Raw genomic sequence first — 23,248 nt, 5'->3', positions numbered from 1 at the left:
TTGCTTACCTTTTGGAAAAAGAGAGATTGGCAGACTGAAGGTGATACTGTTATCTTTACTTGTGTTAAAAAAAGATGTATGAGTCTATGGCTTTATCCCTACATGGCAAGCTGAACCCTTTTGCACATGTATTAACAGTAAAGGAAGGCTTGCTCTATTTTGCATCTGCTTAACTTAGAGAGAGAAAGGGGAAAATAGACATTTATTGTAAATTATTCTTTGTGTCCCATATTGCAGCTGGAGATGTATAGCATTTTTCTCTGCTCAGAAATAAGTCCCACTGAGTTTAATAGAAAGTATTCCGAGATAAGTGTGAGCAGGATTGCAGTCTAAATGGACCTGAAAAGAACCAAAAGCTATTGCCTTAAATGAAGCATTGCAATTATACAACAGTGAAAAACCAAGGTGTTTTCTTTAGTAAGGCTCACTTTGAATATGAGAACATGATATCTTATATTTAGACTGTAGAATATTTTATTAGTAAATTTAATAGCTTGATCTTGCCTCTGTTCTTTATTGATTTACTTTAAAATTGGTGTCTGATTTTAGACCGTTAGGGGAGAAATTGATTTCAATTAATCAAGAACAGTTGTGCACAGTTAACATTATAGCTAAACAAAGTGTTATGTACTTATATTAAATATAATAATTATATTTCATTTGTGAATATTGTAAACACAACAGAAAAATGCATCTACAGCTTTCCAGCCTAAATAGGATATATATAAATGAGATAGATATGAAAACATATAGATGATATTAAAACAAACTATAAATTCAACTTAAACATAATACTCAATCAACATGCTATGGAAGGTTAGCACATAGATGGTAAGGATGTTAAATTTAAAATCTGCAAGAATTATACTGAGCTAGTAATCTTTTTTTTTTCATTCTCCATCACCAGACAAAGACATTTTCATTCTGACAGCCTTTTAAAGTAGAAAGTTTTAAAGAATGGGCTGAATTGTTTTAAATAATTTTATTCTAAAGCATTTTAAAAAATCATTTAAAATCACTGGTGTTGTGTTTAATGTTTTTATATTGTTTTATACTATTTTGATTATATTGTTGATATTTATGCTTTTCTTATTGTGGGCACTGTGCTGTGCTGGTTGTTAGCTGCCCTGTGTCCCTCTGCGGAGGTGAGATAGGACAGGATATAAATTCTCTAAATAAATAAATAAATAAATTTTGGTACTTCAATATTTCTTAAAAGTTCTTTTCGTATGTTGTTGTTGTTGTTGTTGTTGTTGTTGTGTTCCCTTAAGTGGTTCTAAGGTATGATGACCCTAAGGTGAACCTGTCACAGTATTTTCTTGGCAGTCAGAGGAGTTTACCTTGCATCTGAGGCTGAGAGAATGTGACTCGCCCAAGCTCACTCATCTTTCCATGGCTGAGTGGGGATTAGGGCCTAGTTTCCAGAATCATAGTCAATGTTCAAGCCAGTACACCATAGAAAAATATATATTTTAATTTTATTGTTTTTTTAATTGTAAACTGGTTTGACTCCCAATTTTGGGAGAAAGGTGGTATATAAATATCACTACCAGCAGCATCCTATTTGGAAAAACTATGGTGCATTAATGTGCTCTTAGAAGAAGTACTTTCCTGGTTGTTGAGACAAAATGCATTCTTGTTTTAACATTTACAATGCAAAATGCTTTCCATATAGACAATTGTAAAATGAGGAGAACTGGCTAAGACTCTCTGAGTTGTATCTTAGGGTTTGGGAAGGAGAACTGACCTTCAAAATCATCATCTGTAAGAGAAATAAGATTTCCAGAAATGTTTAATCCTGGGTGCCTTTAAGATGACTTTTGGCAATGATGTTATAGAGTTTCTTAGCAAAATTTCAGAGGTTTGCCATTGTCTTTCTATGAGGCTGAAAGGATATAACTTGTCTATTTTATTATTATTATTTTATATGCCATATTTATACCTCACCCTTCTCACTCTGAAGGGAACTCAGAGTGGCACACATATAAGGCACAATTCGATGCCACACAAACATACATCCAACAAAATAAACATATACATAAAAAAGCAACTGCTAAAACATCTCAGACATTAAAACCAATTATTAAAATCACATAATCCAATATCATAGTCCGGGGTGTTCCAGTTGTTATTGCACCACTCCAGTTGCCATCACACCATTCCGTATTGACTTATTGCACTGAAAGTTTACTATCAAAAGCTTGGTCCCACATCCACGTTTTTAGTTTTTTTCTGAAGGTTAGGAGGAAGGGGGTTGACCTGATTTCACCAGGGAGGGAATTCCACAGCCAAGGGGCCACCACTGAGAAGGCCTTGTCTCTCGTCCTTACTAACCACACCTGCAAAGGAGGTAGGACTGAGAGAAAGGGCAGGAAGATTTGACTTTGTATTTTTTGGTTTATTTGTCTCAGAAATGATGAAATTTGATCATCCTCCCTTTGTATATAACTGTCCTTGCTATTGTGATTTATGTATAGGTAAACTTAAATGGATTTTGCCTGAAGAGTGAAGAAAAGCTTAAAAGTCAGGCTTTGTCATGATACCTAAATGCCACCCACTTCTCCCTAGCAAAGTAAGAAATAAATGTAGTTTGGAACTATTCAAAAGTTTTCCACAGATGCCATCTACTCTTTGAATGTTAATTTATTATGATTTTAAAACAGTATATTCAGCTAATGATTTTTCTCTTCCTCTAGTGTTTATAGTGTTGTGAGATCTTGTTTGAAGCGTTATAATGTAAAATAAGGCATTAAAAACAAGGCAACAAAAATTAAACATAATTTTGGTTGTGGGATTGTAATTATGATTTTCTCTTCTAGATGGAACAATGGACTATTAAATGTTGAAGATATTCTGGAAAGTTTTGACAACACAGGGAATGTTTGTAAGTAATTTTTCTCAATGATTATTGTGTTACTATAGTGTAAATCCTGACAATAAACCTTTGTCAGTAGACTCTCAGTTAACCAGAACTCAAGCAACTGGAAGGCTCAAGCAGTCGGCAAAAAATGGAAGAAATAACCTTTTAAATAATAATAAAAATAAAATCAAACCATTTGTTTTTATTTGTCTTTATTTGCTTTTAACTGTATTTTATTTGCTTTTTACTATATTTTAATATCAAGTCAATACAGAACTTATGGTATGGAATAGTATGGGGTATAATATTAGTTAGGCCTATTTTTAATAGTAACTCCCAAGCAACCAGAAGCTACATTTATCCGGCATCTACCAATCTGCATGAGTGTCAGTTAACTGCTAGTCTACTGTATTTAGGTACATTGACTGTCATGTCATGTGTTTGAATTGGTATGAGTCATGCTCCATTTGAATCATTTAACTTCTACCAATTGTGTATCCCTTATATGAAATGTTTGGGACTAAAACTATTTTTGATTTAGAATCCCCCCCCCCTCCCCTGGGCAGATACATTTGCATATATGTAATGAGATATCTTGGAGATGGGACCAAAGTATTAATTTATATTTCATATACACATTATACCGATAGCCTGAAGGTAATTCTATAAACAATATTTTTTAATAATTTTGTGCATGAAACAAAGTTTGTGTACATTGAAACATCAGAAAGCAAAGATGTCATTGCCTCAGCTATTAATGTGGACAATTTTGGATTTTGAAGCATTTCAGGTTTGGGAATTCTGCCAGTAGAGACTTGGCAGCAAGATTCTTTATATTGTCTTAGTCATAGTAAAAAGCATTAATGGTTTCTTCTGAAAACACTAACGTGAAATCATTCTTCATATTCTTATTTTCGATGAACTTGAAGGTACAGTGAATGTGTAAATGTTGCAGGTATGTGATCTGGATTTTAAATGGTGTAAGCAAAATATGTCATGTGTCTAATTTATTATGTGACAGAAGGCTATCAGCATGATAGCATGGTTTTTGTTTTTTTTTGTCGTGTCAGGAGTGACTCCTGGTGTGAGAGAATTGGCCGTCTGCAAGGACGTTGCCCAGGGGACGCCTGGATGATTTTGATGTTTTTATCATCCTTGTGGGAGGCTTCTCTCATGTCCCCGCATGAGGAGCTGGTGCTGATAGAGGGAGCTCATCCGCCTCTCCCCGGATTCGAACCTGTGACCTGTTGGTCTTCAGTCCTGCCGGCACAGGACTTTAACCCACTGCGCCACCGGGGGCTCCTATAGCATGGTTAGGAGTAGGGTGCTTTTTGGGTTCGCATAGTTTCAGAACTTGTTCAAGATAATGTTTACATGGTGACATTAGAAACAAAAATTCTGTATTAGTATGAAAGAAGCTGAAGTACTGTGTTGAAATAATACATCCAGATTCCATTGTTTCTCAGATTGCCTTGGATAAATTTGTTTCTGTTAAGTAATGGTTATTTTTATAGTTTTTCATAGAAAAGCAGGACAATTGTTTTTCAAAAATTCTGTAGATCTGTCAGGCCAAAAAAGAGAGCTAGCATTTCCCTTCCATTAGAAGCAACATGAAACTGTTGTTAAATACTACTGATTCATATCTAAAAACAACTCTTTGTTTCTTATGAACCTGAAGTTACACTTCATTACACACTGACATTTCAGGAGCAGAAAAATGTCAGTTTCACAAACTAACTTTTGACCTCAAAATGCCAACAAGAACAACAGAATCTAAAGGATAGGTAATTGTGTAGGAAAAACACTCTGTACAATTCAGCCTCAACTTGGAAGCTTTCATCTTGTTAGAATGCCTCGGGCTTTATTATGAAGCTAGTCCAAAGAAAGCTTCGAAAATGTGTTCTTGAAGTACTGCCAGGTAGGAGAAATAATTCAAAAATTTACAGGAGAAAGGAGTTCCATGAGATTTACTTGTTGCCAAGGGACTAATACCAAGATTGAGCAAAGAGAGTCTAAGGTAGGTAAGTAAGTGGGTGTAGGTGTGATTGCTGATGTCAGTGGAATATGTAACAGCAGAAAGTAAAACTGCAGAAATTAAAAGCACTGAGGATTAAAATGGCAAACCTTGTGATTACTGCAAATGTATTTCAATTCAAAAGGTTTTGCCAATTCCATTTCATTTGTGCAATGCCTTTATGCTGCTTTAGGATTTAAATGTTTTGCCAGAGGAGACCAAATGTTCTGCCCTCAGTCCCTATGAATGGGGCCTTGATGTGGAGAGGTTCTAAAATGGTGAGCAGGTGTGTGGGGGTGCACATGTGATACACTTTGGGCCTTGCTTACAAAGTTTATATCATGATAGAAGCAATAACATTAACTCAACAACAAAAAGTTGTTACTGATGGTGCTTAAATCTCTACTTGCTTCTTCTGAAGTAATTTTATTTATAAATATTCTCTTTCAAAATCAGTTATTTTAATGAGGCACATTGCATGTTTTATACATCTCATCTGAGCAGACTGGAGAACTTAACCAGCATCAGCTAGATATTAATTCAGAATAAGATGTTGCCACTAGCTGGCAGCATTATATTAAATATGAATAAACTTCTTTTACACAGTGTTTGTAACATTTACCAGCAGTTGTTTGGTGTATGTGAGTAAACCCATGAAAGGTTATTGGTGTATTGTTTTATTGCTTGTTGTTTAATATTGCTTTAACTGTTTTTAATTTGCTTAGGTTGTGTATTGTTTTGTTGTGTTCTGAGGCCTTGGCCTTTGTAAGCCGCATAGAGTCCTGCGGGAGATGCTAGCGGGGTACAAATAAAGTTAATAATAATAATATAATAATAAAATGATTGAATTTTGATCTCTAGTAGATGGAGAATTAATGAAAATGGGCTCTTTGGATATAAACTCTGAAAGTGATTGTTCTGAGATTTTTCCTCTTAGAAAAGTTTATTGGAAAATGTATTGTTGAAAGCTTTCATGGGTGGAATCACTGGGTTGTTGTAGGTTTTTTGGGTTATATGGCCATGTTCTAGAAGCATTCTCTCCTGAATTTTGCCTGCATCCTCTGAGGATGCCTACCATAGAAGCAGGCGAAATGTCAGGAGAGAATGCTTCTAGAGCATGGCCATATAGCCTGAAAAACCCACAACAACCCACTAAACCGGAAAAGGTAATTTATAGGGAGTACATAATTGTTTGTTTTGAAACAGAACCTGGGAGTTAAAATCTTTCCAGCTTCTTTGTAGCCGTATTTTTTAAATAATTGTTTTACTTTCATAATTTGTCTTTCTTGTAAAAAGCAGGGACATAGGATTTGTAGGCACACAGATGCATTGGATACATATACGTACACACTGTGTTGAAGTAGCTTATATATGTAAACTAAAAATGTTACATTAAGGTTGTTTATAGTAACATGAACAATTTCTAATCCACTTTTGCTGCTGCTCCTCCTCCAACACCTGCGCAGCCCTCTTCTCCCTTCTACCAGTAGTAGTAACGTTACTATCACGCTGTATTACAACACTAAGAGATTGATTGCTATAGCCTGTATTGTAATGGTTTTAGGGGAGTTTTCTAAGACTGAATTGTTCATTCGTAAGTTACTTGAGAAATAGGGCTGTTTCATTAATATCAGTTATATGGACACCCTGATAGCTTAAGGTATAAATATCAAGAGTATATAACTGTCTGAAGCTCTCATGAGAAACTGGAGAGAATCTGCAATAGATGGATGCAAACAGGGATGACCAGTGTGGTATAGTGGTTTGAACGTTGGGCTACAATTCTGGAGCCTAGGGCTTGTATCCTTGCTCAACCATGAAAACGCACTGGGTGATCCTAGGTAGATCATATTCAGCCTCAGTGAAAGACTCTAAATTAATCTTGCCAAGCAAGCCCCATAATAAGTTTATTTACTGCATTTGTACCCTGCCCTTCTCACCCCAATGGCGACTCAGAGAGGCCTTACAATAGGCAACAATGTGATGCCTTATCGATCAACAAATAATAAAATAAACATATACATTAAAAACATAAAATTAAAAAACCATATATACATTAAAAGCACACAATCCATAATCGTAGTCAAGGCCATTCCAGTCATGATTGCACATATTCCCTCTTCTCTTATTGCCTTGCATTTCTACCCAAAGGCTTGGTCCCAGAGTCATGCCTTCAGTTTCTTTCTAAAGATCAGGAAGGAGGGGGCTGACCTGATTTCACTGGGGAGGAAGTTCCAGAACTGAGGGGCTACCACTGAGAGGACCCTGTCCTTCGTCCCCTACAACTGCACCTGCGAAGTAGCAAGGCCTCCCCAGATTATTTTAATCTCGGAGATGGTTCATAGGAGGAGATACATTTGGACAGATAAGCTGGGCCAGAAATGTTTAGGGCTTTATAGACTAAAGTCAGCACTTTGAATTGTGCCCAGTAGCAGACAGACATACAGTGGAGCTGACGTAACAGGGGGTTGTAAGTTCACCTTAGAGTCACCGTAAGTTGGGAATGACTTGAGGACACACAACAACAACAATAGTGTACATGTGTGTGTTTGTGAGAGGGAAAGAGAGAGAGAGGAAAACTCAAGGGAGAGAGAAAAAATTGACATCTTCTTTGGTATGCAACTATACTAAAGAAGTGACTTAAGAAATTGCAAGTCGCTTCTGGTGTGAGAGAATTGATTGTCTGCAGGGACCTCGCCCAGGGAATGCCCAGATGTTTTACTATCCTGTGGGAGGCTTCTCTCATGTCCCCGCATGGGAAACTAGAACTGACAGACTAAATGGTAGGATCCCAGCTTTCTACCATGTTAAATGCTTGGTGATTGTGGTGCATGAAGACTTGGTTTCTTCTAGCACTGTGCCTGTCAGTAATATGTGAAAGAATTGGTCATGGTAATCTTCATGCTTGACATGTCCAGTTTAGTAGACCTGCCATCTATATATCCTTAACATTAGCCTGACAATTATGTTGCCCAGCTGCTTTCTCATTTTTTTAAAAAAAGCTTGGCTTCAGTGTTTAAACAGAGGGCAATTTGAAATGTGCACATGCTCAAATGAATCAGTGTATGCAAACTACCTATGACTATCTGTAATAAAGATAGTATGCCTTCTGTATGCCTTCAAGGAGAAGTAGTAGTCATTAGAGTGGTTCTAATTTGCCTTTAGTCGTTCTAACTTGCAATGGTTCAGGTGTTCAAGTAATTCATAACTATGGTTTAGCCAAAGGAGGCCATCCTGCCATTTTTAATATTTCTGCACACAATATAAAAATGTTGACAACATTAGCAGAATCAGAAATACTGATTGTTCAGCAAAGAAGATAAGTAATATTCCTTATTGCTGAGGTTGCAGAAAGAGTAGCAGGCAGTTTGTGTGCATGTGAGCGTGTTTCTTCCTGCTCCTTCTTGTCTGAATGTAGCGTCTACATTTATGCGATAACTGACAAATACATAGATTTCAGTGTGTATTATATGCTAGGACAAAGTTATCATAATAATAGTACCTGTTATTTATATGTCACTTTTTAATGCCATATACACCACATCCATGCTTTTGTTTACAACAATCCTGGAAATTGGTCAGTATTGTTATCCACAAGTCAATTTTAGGACTGAAGTGGGGAGAGAATAGCTTTATTCTTTATGAATTATTTGCTCAAGTGAGGCCTAATCTTTAGCTTAGTTCTATACTGTTCTGTACATGTTTAGTGTTTTTGTGACAGCTATTAATAATTATATCTGGTGCTCTACATAATAGAGAGACCCTCTTTTTATGTTGAAAGAGTTACTTTTAGCAGTGCGTGCAAGTTAAGATAGAATGTGGATAATATGAAGAGAGGATGAGCAAGAACATAGTGTGGTATATTGAAGTATTGATATTAAATGCCTGGTAAAGGACAGGGAAGCATTCTTAACTGTGTTTGCCAAAAGTTCCTATAAGCTACTAAAATAGAGTTATTGTTTTGTGCCTTTGAGTAATTTCTGACTTATGGCAACCCTATGGCAATTCTATCATGCATTTTTTTTTGCAAGATTTGTTCAGAGGTGGCTTTCCTTTGCCTTCCTCTGATGGTGAGAGAGTGTGACTTGCCCTAAGTAGGTTTCCATAGCTGAGAAGGAATTTGAACTCTGATCTCCCAGAATCATAGTCCAATTCTCAAACCAGTACACCATGCTGGGTCTCCAATTATGGACTAAAACCCATTAATCTTGTTGAAATTTATTTCTGAGTACACACAGTAAGTTGGACTTAATCTTCAGTCAGTATGACTGTGATAACAGTTTGGGTTTTCTCTGTCTGAAATGTAGCATTTAAAAACAGAATTCTTATATTAGCTGTCAAAAAACAAAAACATAGTTTTAATATAAATGATGTGTTTGACTGGAAAAAGTAATGATTCTCAAATGAAAGAAACAGCAGGGGGCGCTACGGTTTCAGAACTGCTTGTGGCTTTACATTGTTTCAGCAAGGTGCGATAGCAGACTTTGTAGGGAGACCTTTTAAAAGGGCTAAATTAGGGACTATGATACAATACACTACTACATGACATACAGTAATGAGGCTATACTGTATGTAAATTTATCAGGTTCATGTTGGATCTCACTTGCATATGTGATTAGCTTAATGTTTTTGCTTGTATTTTAAAATTTACTGAACAATCGGATAAATGCTGTCAGATACCTGAATACTTGGCAGAAAGTTGTCGCTGTTGTTAAATTCCCAATAGAAACCGTCCCTCAATATTTTCTAATTATTATGTGGAGTAAGTAACATTTTCAAGCTAGCTTTAAGAAAAGATTCAACATATCTATTACCTTTATCTGCAATGCCATTATTGGGCAACTGAAAAATTACAAAAATATATAAATATATAGATAAAGGCATCCACTTGATATAGATTGAGGTATTTCTTTGACATTCTTATTTTCTCCTTTTCTTTTTTCTTTCTCCTCTCTTAGGTTCTGGTTCACATAGTATTTTGCAGATATTTAGACGTACTTAAGAGAAAGGGATAAGAATTAACAGAGTATATTCTAGAAAGGATTTCCACCTCCTCCACCCCCAGAAGACAGAAAGACTACCAACTTCAGTGAATTTTAATTACTATGGACAATTACTATTAGGCAATTTTTGTCTTTTGACATATTTTAAACACCCACAGAGAGACATGTACTTTAATATATATTTTTAAAAAATCAGTTTCCTTTCATATTTATTTATTTTATTTGAGTATTTGCCAAGGTGAAAATGGAGCTCTTTCCTGCACCTGTCTTCCTCTATATCAATCAGTTGAGTAAAGGTTGTTTTCTCTCTTCCTCTTAACCCCCCCACTTCGTCTGGTTTGAAATGTGAAGTTCTGCTCAGAGGCTACAGGTTTCTTCATAGGTCTCACTGGATGGCTTAGAGATACCTGAGCTGCTCTATGGACCGGGATTGTAGCAGCTACTGATCTATCACGCCTGGAAGGAGATGCCATCAAGCTACCTAGGGAAAAGGATAGGATGACATCCTTTAACAGCAAGGGAAGCACACACTGTTCCTGCATTTCATGTAACATGTCACTCAGTTAGAGGTTGTGGTAACAAGGGAGTGATCCACATTCTGCAGGCACCGCTTGACAATCTTCTGTTTCTGCTTTCCAGAGGTGAGAAGGGTGCCTCTTGTTTACTCTTTCCAAACAAAGCATTACATACTTTACTAATGACTGCTTTTTCTATATTTCCCCTTTGTTTCTTTTATATTGTGTGTTGGAAAGCAGCAAGTGCAGTTCAAAATCTTAATGCAAATTGTTGGAGAACAATAGGAGGTAGATAAGGTATGAATAGGGGGAAAACAAAGACAGGGTATTCATCCTGTATATAGTTTACTATATATTCAGTAGGGTATAGTAAATGTTGATCGCTCCAAGTCTCAAAAGATGCTGAGAACAATGAAACAGTTTTTTGTCCCATAGGTTTGAAGCACTTGGAATCCTCCCCCACTTTTCTGAAAGCAGCTTCACCTGAAAATTATTCAATCTCCCCTAAAGATGGCACATCTTTGATATAAAAATGACTGCTTTCAGGCAGTCATGTGCATTTTGTGAAAGATTCTTTTTTTAAATAACATAGTAAACAATGGTGTTACACAACAAAAATGCGAAAATCAGCAGTGTTGCACAACAAAACCACGTGGCTGTTTGTTGTGCGTCATTGCCCATTCTACACAATTATACAGCAGTGATACTCAACAATTAGTCGTGTACTTTTGTTGTATAATACTGCTGTATTTTATGTAACACAGCAATGTTTTACAACATTCAACATCAATGGAACCACCCAAAAGTAAAGGAGGAACTGAGACAATGAAGTCAGATCTGAGAATAATCCTTGCTTATATTGGAATTTCCTGGGAGTGAAAACAACTCCTTCCCCCAAACCACTTCCTGTCCTGGTTTTCAAAAATTGCTGGAGATTTGTCACAAATAGCCTGGGACAAATTCCAGTGCATTCAGATACAACTCTCACCAAATCAGGATCTTGTAGGCAGTTAGAATGAGAATCTCCAGTTAAGTCTGGGAAAGGTTTTCAGGATGTTCTGCAGAATATCTGCTTGCACAACATAGATAGCACTGAGACAAAGTAAGACAGTTCCTTATGTTCAATAGACACTCTAAAGGGGTGCATTTCTGTACTTGGTCTGCCTTTCTATAGAAGAGGGAAAAGTCACAGGAACGGGATTCTGTAAAGCCCTTCCATTGGCTTGTTTTGGAGTAACTGCTGCTTTACTCCTCCCTTCCAAGAACTGTTTTCTGCAATGGTTACTCCAACTGATCGTGTAATTCCAGAAGTGATAGCATTTGCTTTTTAAAAAACGTTTATTACTAAAAATAACTTTGTTTATATCCTGCCACCATCTCCCAAGAAGGGACTGGGGGCAGATTACATGGAATCACAGCACTATAATGATACTGTTCCATTATCCGGGTGGAAGCCACCAGGGGGCATTAGAGAGAGAAGGATAGTCCACTTTATGGCGGGGGGAGTTGAAGGAGGAAAACCATTTCCTCATTTTCACTGGTTAGGCCTCCTCCCCATTCCCATATCATAAATGAGGGCTGTTTTCACGATGGGGACATGGGTAGGGGCAGGCCCATAGCTAGGGTTTTGATGGGGGGGGGGGGCTGAGTTTGATGGGGGGGGGGGGCTGAGTCTGAGTGAGAGAGGATCTACCCTAGCAAACCTTTTGTATCATTATTTATTTATTTATTTATTTACTTCATTTGTATACCGCCATTCTCAGCCCTAAGGCGACTCATAGCGGTTTACAACAAGCAAAAACAAGGCGAACAATCAAGGCAAAAATTCAATGCGACATCAACAAGGTACTTAAAAACAGTTAACACAAACAAATTAAACAATTTAAAAGTAATAAACATTCAGTGGCGTCTCATAACTAGAATCATGATCCAAACTCGTCAGTTGTAGTTCCATTTCCTGAAATTCATTGCACTGCTTATTCAAACACCTGTTCAAATAACCAGGTTTTCACTTTCCTCCGGAATACCATCAATGAGGGAGCCAATCTGATGTCCGTGGGAAGGGCGTTCCACAGCTGAGGGGCCACCACCGAGAAGGCCCTGTCTCTCGTCCCCGCCAGCCGCGCCTGTGTTGCAGGCGGGATCGAGAGCAATATCCCCATGCATATGGGATATATTGAGAATGGTGATCAGATCATGATATGAATAAACATAACAGTTTAAATAATGTATCAGTAAGGCCTTCTCACAGACACCCTGAGAATTTGGGGGGGCTGCCTGGGGGGGGGGGAAATAACAGGAAGATAGGAGGAAATGGGTTCCCAATTTAAAACATCCTCCACCCCCGTAAAACTATCTTTCTCTCCCTCTTTCTCTAGCATCCCTTAGTGGCCTCAGCCCAGATAATGTAACAGTATAGCTATAATTCTCTGGAAGACTCTCACTGTGAAGTAGGATATGTTGGTTTTTACAAAGGGGAAAATATCCCATCTCTGTTGTACATAGAACCAAAATGGTGTGTTCTGTCACTACTGGATATGGACGGATTTGAGTGACATGTTGTTGATTAATAAAGACTTACTTGCATATATATCAAATTCCCTTACTTGTGTAGTGGTGGAGGAAGATAGATGTACATTAACCTAAGATTAACCCCATTGTACTCATCCTTGTTTATCATGTCACAATTTTAATATTTTTAATTCACTGTTCTTATTTCTGTGATGGGTTTTTGCTGTCTTTTCTTAATATGTTTTATGTGTCTTCTATAAAATGGCATCTGTGCTGAAAAATCAATTTATTGTAGCTAAAGAAAACTGATTTTGTTTGTCTACTGATAAATGTACACAATTACTTCTATAACAGTCTATAACTTTATCGGGTTATTTTCCAAAAGTACCCTGCATTTTCCAAATCAAACTATTAGAGATGTTGTGCCCCTTTATCCTCAAATAAAATCTGCACCGTTTTGATGGTTCAAATTGACATGCCTACAGGAAGCAGAAAGAATCCTTGAAATTATGAGCCCAACGGTATCCTGGGGGACTCCTTGATGGACCAGAGTGTAATCGGATTCATGTGAAGCACACATTGGAAACTGTTTCCAATTTCACAAACAGACTGAGCACCTGACAAATACTCAACAGGAACCAAGATCTTACCAGACTCTCCAATCAGTGTAAAAAGTACTCCTGGTTCAGTGTTGCTTGATGACACTACTTACTAGAGCTAGTGGTAGCCTCCTGCAGAAAGAGATTATTGCAGCTATTCAGTTCTCTAACCCTGTCTTAGCCAAGTATGCAACTGTAAATAATTTTAATTGAATTTCCCCTATTTTCTGGCTAAGGCACAGGAAATATTATAATCTACATACTCTTTAGGGGAGCAGGGTTTTCAACTATGTCGTTCCCACTCCATGTTTTATCCAAGTGAGCCACGGCTGTTGCTTGGTCAATGGCAATCTCTCCTTTTCTTCCTCTGACTACACCTATTTTGATCACAATTTCCTTAGTTCTTCCAAACAACCTTCTTTTGAAATTATTGTGCTTCATCTTAAGTATGCTGGTGTCTTCAGCCCACCTGGAATATCAAAGTAGGCATAATATGTTCACATTTTCTAAAAGCTGTTTCATTCAAGAAAACGCTTCTATCTCAGGATCTTGGGAACAGACTTCCTATGGAAACCTCAGTACGTCACTATTTAAAAACCATTTTTAACTGAAATCCTCTAGTTGACATATGCTGTTGTATCTAAGGGTTAAGTACTTGTTGGGACCTTGCAGTATAGAATTTCCTTGTGAATGCTGAAACAATTGAACAGTGCCAGGGTGAGTTTCTCCCAGGGGATGCTCGAATGTTTAATGTTTACCATCCTGTAGGAGGTTTCTCTCATGTCCCTGCATGGGAAGCTAGAGCTGAGATGGGAGCTCATTCCCCGTATTCGAACCACCGATCCGTCGGTCAGCAGTTCTGCCGGCACAAGGATTAACCCATTGTGCTACCAGGAGCTCCTGCCACCACCTGTATGATTGTATCTGGATCCTATGTAGATACCCCAATTCCCACCTGGCCTCTAATTAGTTATGAGAGTACATCCTGGTCTTATCAAACGTCATTGTCCTGAAGGTAGAGAATGAAGCATAACTATGCTTTGGTAGGTTACTATTGGATCTCAGACATGATGACTTGATTTAGACTCTCTCTGTGGTATATAGTTGTTGATTAGAGGAGTTAGGTGAGCTTATGCATGCCTATATTCCTTCTTTCTTCTTCTATGACATGAAACTTTTACTGTCCCTTATGTCCAGTGCTTATTTTTGTGTTATATCATACCTGTACGATGGTTAACTTTGGATTACAGCAGGTGAAAGTACTTGTTACAATTGCAAACTTAATTTCAACTAACCATAGTTAATATACGCAGAGCATTGTGCTGCAATTAAATATGAAACTTAACTAGACATAGGGAAACTATGCAGACAGGTAAACAATTGGAAAAATAAGGAGTGCATTAACTTCTGAAACTTGTATGACCTCATAATCATAATTAGGAAGTTGCTCCCTTCTATGCAAGTACTATGGTGTAGAAAACAAACACAAAATCTTTATAAAACTTGTTCCCACTTCCTATGTCTTCCTGCAGGAAAATGATGTCCAAATAAGTCTCATTCTTTGCTCATTGTAGTATCCATATTTCAGAACACTCTTTAATTTGTAGTTCTTGACTCATCATGAATTGTTGTTAGTTTATCATCTAATTGTTGGCTTATGATTGTTTAAAAATATGACCGCATTGTTGAGTCAAGCCATAAACAAATTTCAGCACCCAATTAGTTAACATTTTTAAATTGGACACCATTAATATGTGTTGAACTTAGGCTGAGGAAAATTGTACTCTAATGTGAGTACCAGGTTGATGGACCCTAATTTGTGTAGTTATGCTGAGTTACACAGTTCTGAACCCAAGGACATATAACAGACACCACAGCCTTGAGTTTACTCATTATGAAACAGCTGGTTACAAGTTACAAGGAGAGTCAAAACTGGGAAGCTGTTTGTGAAACAGTTGTCTGCATCTGGGACAGCAGTTGTATGGTCTCCCAGAAAATGCAGCTAGTTGTGTACCAGGTTTTATGCTAGTGCAGTGCCCCAGCAGGAGTCTGAAACTCAGTGATTCTGTGATACACACTAGCACTGTTTAACTTAAAAAATTACCCATCTTTTAAAACTAGAAGAAGGCATCTAGTCACTGTGGCTTGGCAGGAAATTGTTCCTTGGACCCACAACAGTTGCTCACCCCTGAGCTGTTTCCAGTGGTGTACTAGACATTCTGTGGAAACAGAAACAGAAAATACCTAATCTGTGCATTTTAGAAACATACAGAAAAAACCTCAGGAGTTATTTAGTCCACTTTCCCGCCATACAGAAATCCAGAAATAAAGCAATAGTGAAGACCCATTATCAGGGTCTGTTAGTCTGCCTTTCTCTTGATTCTTCTGGTAAAAATGAAGAGGTTAAACTGCTCAGAAATCTTACAATATATGTTAAAACAGACACACACATATATAATTAAAAGAGGATTATGGACTTTGATTCCATTAACATTTGGTTTAAAAATAGAATTTAAAACTGAAAGCATTAAAATCTTCCTGATGATTTAGGTAATACCTGTGTCTAAATTACAATGATTTCTTCAGATATAACCTAGATCCTTTAAAAGTAATGAGAATTGCATTTTGATATAATATTAGTGTAAGACAAATGCTGACATGGTGCTGAGGCTGATGTTTGAAAGGATTTACACAGCAACCTTTAACCCTGATGTGACGCTTGAGTGGACCTTCACTTATTTCCTAAGTGAACATGCCTGAGTAAGTAAGGCTGTGGTTTCACATAACAGAGAGATACATTTTTTAGGTCTTTTGCCGATTATATTGGGCGAGGGTCAATCTTATGCCCCATTTGTGAAACCTGGGTCAGAATAAAGACTTTAAGGTCACTTCTTCAAGTGCCCAAACCATTAACCATGTGCTAATAGGCCTTGATAGCTCATTTTGTAAGTCCTCAGAGTTAAGCTAGGACATTGTTTGGACTAATTTCAAATCCTGCATATACTCTTTGAGGTTAATTAGCATCTGCTTAATATTTCTTGTTTGAGGCTTGAAATGAAACACTTCTATTTGTTTTACTGTGATAGCTTAGTCAGTGTGAATACTTTCAAGAGATACCTATGTTGGAGAGCTGAAATTGCACTGGAGGTTGAGTGTATATTTATCAAGCTTAATCAGTTTTGAGAACATAACTCATATATAATCATAAATATGTAGCTGACAGAAATTAAGTATTTGAAGATGATTAAGAACGATTCTCATTTAATCTGAGGATTTTAAAGTCAAACTGCTCCACAAAGATACTCTATCATAATGTTTTCTCCTCTATTGGGATTATGCAGTCATAAAATCATAGAGTTGGAAGATATCATAAGGACCATGCAGCCCAATCCCCTGCTATGCAGGAACACTCACTCAAAGCACTCCTTACAAATAGCCATCCAGTTTATTTCATCACTCTCCAGGGCAGTGTCTGATTAATTAATTAATTAATTAATAACAATTATTTTATTACTTAGAAAATATTGTTGTTTAGGAACTAGTCAATTTTCTTACAGCGAGTCTTCCTTTGATAGGGTGCCACAGTTGACAAGCCCTGTCACTTGTTGCCATTTATTGTATCTCAGTCAGTGTGAGACTAGAAGTGTGGGAAGAGATTTTGGCTGTTGGGTCTTCCCTCTGGCCAGCATGCTACTGAAAACTGAAAACACTGGTAGTCAAAATGTGCCCCCCCTCCAACCACACGTGTGCTGCCCCATGAAGGTGAGAGTAGCTGATGGGAAGACTTACATGTTAGTGCTTGGGCTACCTGTGCTGCACTCCCAAAAGTAGCCACCTCCTAGGGTACTAAAACGAGAAGTCCAGCTGTATGGAGGAGAGATGATGAGGTTCTCAATAGGCAGGGACACAATTCCTTGTGTACTTCTAGAACCCATTTCATCTCCCCTTCAGTTCTTTATACTTAAGGGACCCCAGAATATCAGGACATGGCGGGCCAGGGGAGGGGATTGTGGGCTGCCCTAAATTCAACAACAACAGCAGGGGGCAATTAAGGGACCATCCTGCCTGTAGGAGGCAGGCTTCATGAATTTGTTCATGTGTGGGAAGACTCCACATTGGACCGCTAAGTGCTGGAATCCTCAGGCACAGATATCAGATACAGTTCTCCTACAAGCCACTTGAGACCACAAGTCCCCAAAATTCAAAACAGTGACTTCTGCTAGCCATCAGAAGTTCTCTCCTTTCAAAGGATCGGTGCTTGTTACTATATATTTTAGTTATTACAGTCGATGACCAGCACCAACAAATGAACAAACGTCGGAATAGGAACATGACATACATTTAAGTATTAAGAAACACTATTACTGCTTGTTACTGTGTTTTCTTCCTTTCTCATGCTGAAGAGGATTAACACTTGGATAGCCATCCTGAACCTCAGGCGAAAACTGTCACATCAGGAAATGACACTTCTGTATATAGATACTCAAACACATTCCCGTATATAGATACTCAAACACATTCACCCCCTTTCACCATTGAATCTAAAGGAAATGTACCTTCACAGCCCAGTTCACTGGTTCCACTGCCATTTCCTGCCTTTTGAATATGGAAGTAACACTACCAGTTCTAGGCTCTCTAGTTTGGACTGTCATCTGAGCCTGAGATGTTCACCAAAACCATGCTGGTCCTAGTAGCCCACTGGAGGAAGGTATGGCTGCACATTTGCCCTGTTGATTTGTTCAACCTCTCTGAAGAGGGCCTACGTGATATCCAGATGCTCCTCAACTCCTTGAACTAGCATATCTTCATGGTCAATGTTGAGAAAGGTTTCCCCACTTCATCTCAGAAGAGTAAGTACCGTGGGGCCATGTCAGGGTTAGTATCGCTTCCACATAACAGAGTCCATGCCATCACTACTGCCATCTCCAAAATCAAGAAATCAACAACTTGAACCTGTTTCATCTGAGCTACCTATGGAGATTAATGATATTCACAATAGAATATCTACTCTAGGCCTGCTTCCATGTCAAGCCTCTGCAGTGGTTCTTCTTTCCTCTCCAAGAAGCAATAGGTATAAGGAGACATCTGGGTATCAAGGTCCAAGTCAGGCAGGACAAATAAAGGAAAGATCCCAAGATCCCAAGAAAAATACATTTTGTTTAAAAAGTTGATATTAAGTTGCCCTTTGCGGGAGGCTCCCTGTATTAGACTTGGCTCACTTAGATATGCATTGGTGTGAATCATCGCATATTAAGGAACTTATAATTTTTAAAATGGATTTGGCTGCTGCTGGCCTGTTGCAGGGTGGCAAAGCCTTCATATAAAATATGCAATATTCCTGCTTCTTGGCAGGGGGTTGGACTGGATGGCCCATGAGGTCTCTTCCAACTCTTTGATTCTATGATTCTATGAAAAGGGAGGAATGCTTCTTTATTTCATTCTGGCTTAATGTCCTTTGAAAACTATGCATCTTTTGGGGTGAGGATGCTGCGTTTGACAACAATATCAGTCTTAATAAACTGTTCGTTCTCTTTTTCAGATATTGTCGTGTGTCTTTTATTTTGTTTTATTGTTATTGTTTGGGCTTGTTAGCTGCCCCGAGTCCCCTTGGAGTTGAGGTACAAATAAAATTATTATTATTATTATTGTTATTATTATTATTATTATTATTATTATTATTAGTATCATCAGTTTTCTTAGGCTTTAATAGCTTTTGTTAGCACCCCCCATGTAGAGACACCTGAAAGGTTTGAGGTTTTTTTTCCTGCCTAAACACTATATAGAAAAAGCTTTGCCTATCAAGGTTTGGGGTTTAGAGTTCTGTCATGATTCATTGGTCTTCTTAACCTTGTTTTCCCTCCCATCCACTCAACTTTCTAGCTGATCTTAGTTAAAAGCCTATTCTATTCAGACAAGGTGTTCCTCAAAATTACTTGGTCTCTAGCCCTCATGGCCCAGCACTGTGCCCAATGGAATATAAGATATTCTGGTTACCATAGAGATAGCTGACCTGCCTTTCAAGAAGTGCAGTTCTATCATTTCTTCTCTTCTCCTGCTGATGCCAGTTAAAGCCACTTGAATGTGACATTTCACCCCATATGGAAGTAATATTTGTGTGAGCAATGTATCATGTTTGAAGTGGCTCTTTCAATTCACTATTAATTAATAAAATAGTAAATGATTACATATTATGAAGGCAATTATGAAGGTAATGTTAAATATTATTGCAATGTTTCTTTTATTTAAGTCAAAGACACGTTTTGAAATAAATCATGCAATTTCACTATATGATACTTAAATGGAAACATAGGAAGTAGTTATATTTTCATAAGTGTTGAATGGCTCTTCTGCATTTAATGTTGTTTAAGGTCATCTTACATTTGTGTGATAATGCGAAACTGGTATATGGCTTTGTTAAGAGATAAAACACAATAAAGAATAAACAGAGTACTGTATCTTTTAAACACAGATCAAGGACAGCCAATATGAACTAAATTTCTACCATGTATTTTTCAGACAGAAATGCACATATTAAGAAAACATTACTTTTAGTGTTTATAATCTGTTGGACCAGCATATATAAAAGAACAGAATACTTGCATGCACAGTGTATATGCTCTATATTGTAATGTAGCTTTAACATGTGACATCATGTTATTGTTATATGTTTTAAATACGTTATATGTTATATGTTCTAAATACGTGTTATATGTTCTAAATACTGTTTGTGTATCTCATGTACAGGTGTTCCCAAAATTTATACTCCCTTAATTCTGGATTTTTTTGTTGGGGGGGGGGGGGGCAGTTTTTTTCAGCATATATAACACTATAACACCCTTGACATGATGAAAAATTCAAATAATAAAGAAGTGTTGTGAAATTATAAGAAAAACTTTTAAAATGAGGATTACAACTCTGCTTTGACAATATGAGTAGTACATTGCTGTGGTGGAATGGCATTTTGATTACCTTACGAAAAATTTGTAACTGATTAAATAATTGTTATCACATTTATTTTTCTATGTTATTGTATTTATGTAGCCTTTAAATCACCATAGCTACTACAAGCTTTTAAAGGATGTTTACGTTTTAGGGACACCCTAGACAAGAACCTTTTTATTATTGGCTTCATCTAAGTTGAAATGAAACATAAGCAGAATTCCTATGTAAGGGAGAGATTCGAAATGGTAGATATTAATTTTGACCTCTGTCTCCACGATCAGACTGAGAATCTTAGACTCAGAGTTGGAAGAGACCACAGGGGATGCTGATTCCAACCCCCTACCACGCAGGAATGCACAGCCAAAGCACTCCTAACAGGTGGCCATCTAGCCAGTTTAAAAACCTCTCTGGAAGGAGGCTCCACCACACTCCAAGGCACTGTATTCCACTGTAAAATAGCTCTTGCCATCAGGAAGTGTGCCTAATGTTAAGTGGAACCTATTTTCCATTGTGTCCTAATCTTTAGAGCAACAAAAAACAAATTTGGATATTGCCTGCAATAGAGTTGTATATTGGGCCTCCTTACAGAATTGCTTCAATGACTTCATTGGAAAGAACTGGATGAAATTAATCACTCCCAGTGGCATCCACATGAGGTCCCCGGAGGACAGTAGACAAGGGCTCAGGGGCAGGGTGGTTCAGATGCTGTAGTGTATAAGGACTCCCCCCCCCCCACCAGGTGCCCCCTCCAACAGTTCACTGGGTTTGAGTGTGTGTACTTAGGTGGATGGCCAAGACAGAATAGGAATTCTGTTAGTGTGCAATCCATTCCACTGCACAACAAACTGCCTTCCTTAGCTGGGTCCAACTGGACAGAGACTAAAGCTCATTGGAAATGGCAGTGATGGTAGAGTAGAAATCCTTTCCTTCCATCATTGTATCTGCATGGTGGCATTTTTGCAGCTTGCTCTTCTTCCCTTGGAAGAGTACAGCAAAACACATCAGCTCATTTATTTCACCTTTGTCACAGACAGATTTAAGGTCCTTTTGCATCCTCTTCCCCCTTTCCCTTCTCCACATCTCCCGTTTTAATATTGCCCAGCCCCAACTTTCACAATTCCCCAGCTGATTGTGATCAAGGTTCCTTGAGCCTTGGCTCTCATAACTCCTGTGGATGTAAATGTAGGTCTTCCTTGTCCTATACAATTGGATATATGTCAATTTATGCATCCTGAGGATGTGGACAGGATCCTTGGAAACATGAAAGCCAGCACATGAATACTCAACCAATGTGTGGGTCTTATCCATGGGTCATATCAAAATCCATAATTTTGGCCCAAAAACCTGCTCTCGACTTACACTTGAGATCAACTCACACCCTTCCTTCCTTCCTTCCTTCCTTCCTTCCTTCCTTCCTTCCTTCCTTCCTTCCTTCCTTCCTTCCTTTTTTATTTCTCAATGTGTTACTTTGTTCTATAGTAATTTCTCTTTTTTATATTTTCTTTGATAATTTTAATGACATATGAAATCTTTAATAAAAAAAACTAAAAATAAATACAGTCAACAGTTTTTAATATGCTTTTCCCTGGTTTTTCTGCAAGTTGATTAATAATATCCATTCTCATTTATAGATTTTTCAGTGCTGTTTTTACACTCCTTGAAAGGTTATCATAGGCTAGAAATTATTTATTTATTTTTTTCCACTAAATAAGCAGAAGGTTATTTAGGTTTTCCAGAACATAAGGTGCCCAGTTTTACGGGGAGCAAACTGAAAAAGATCATTGTATGGACATTGTAAAATGTCACTTGTCGCAGAAAAAACTTTGAGTCTCCATCTTCTTTCAGATATTTTCATATCACTTCTAATCTGGACTCTATCAGATTCTCTGAATGTGGAGAAAATGTTAAAGCTCTTTGATATGGCAGTTTGATTTCATTATGAGATAATGTAACATCTGTGAGTTCTATTACAGTTATGAAGGGATGTTCATCCTTATGACTGATAAATCCTGTTGTAACTATTTGAAATGGTATAGGTGATCTTTTAAATCTCTTGTTCCTGGAATGTTTAATGGGCTACTTGTTTGGCATTTTTGCTTAAAGTGTTTGTTTGAAAATGGATCCCTTTAGTATTGTATTATACGAGGTATGCCGTGTATGATAGCAAACCATATGCAAGGATTTCTTGTCAGAGATTTGTTTTTGTTTTTTTGTTTTGTTAATAGACATTGGGTGTTCTTATTGATAGGTTCAATAAGATTAAAAAAAATGTATACAAAGTTATATGGAGATGGTATACCACGCCAGTCAAACAACATCAGATGGATAGCAAGCAAAGTAACCTCTGCTGGAGATGTGGCAAACACAAAGGGACATATTTTCATCTATGGTGGGAATGCCCCCAAGTGAAGAATTTTTGGAAGGATATATTTACCGAAATAAACAACATTATAGGATCAAATATTATGCCGGATGCTAGGTTAGCATTATTAATGGACACCACGAAGCTGAATGTAGAAATAACTAAGAAAGAATTGGTGACTATTTTGCTCAGAGTGGGAAGAATTATAATAGCAAAGAACTGGAAAATAATAACTAATCTAACACTGGACGCATGGTATAGGGAAGTTTGGAATGTAGCTTTAAATGATAAACTAACAATGGAAATGAGGGTATTCAGGGGGGAAATTAACAGGTCAGATTTTGAGGCATACTGGTCGGTCTTTATTAAATATGTCTTAGAGAGCGAAAATGGAAAACAATAGAATTTGGTTGGTCAGGAATTTTGGAGATGACATTTGATT

At 37.5% G+C, this 23,248-nt stretch overlaps 1 protein-coding gene across 3 annotated transcripts in view; it reads left to right on the top strand.

Annotated features, from left to right (window-relative positions):
* The window catches only part of CAMKMT (calmodulin-lysine N-methyltransferase), a 281,839-nt gene that overhangs the window by 22,825 nt on the left and 235,766 nt on the right, over window positions 1–23,248 (top strand). For all 3 annotated transcript variants that reach the window (XM_060754396.2, XM_060754397.2, XM_060754395.2), the window contains one exon: window positions 2,820–2,884. In XM_060754396.2, coding sequence (XP_060610379.2) covers window positions 2,820–2,884 — 65 coding nt within the window. The remainder of the gene's footprint in view (window positions 1–2,819; window positions 2,885–23,248) is intronic.

This window comes from Anolis sagrei, chromosome 1, assembly GCF_037176765.1.
Source record: "Anolis sagrei isolate rAnoSag1 chromosome 1, rAnoSag1.mat, whole genome shotgun sequence".
Taxonomy (NCBI): domain Eukaryota; kingdom Metazoa; phylum Chordata; class Lepidosauria; order Squamata; family Dactyloidae; genus Anolis; species Anolis sagrei.
The sequence above is the reverse complement of the archived record's forward strand: the minus strand, read 5'-3'. Positions and strand labels throughout refer to the sequence as shown.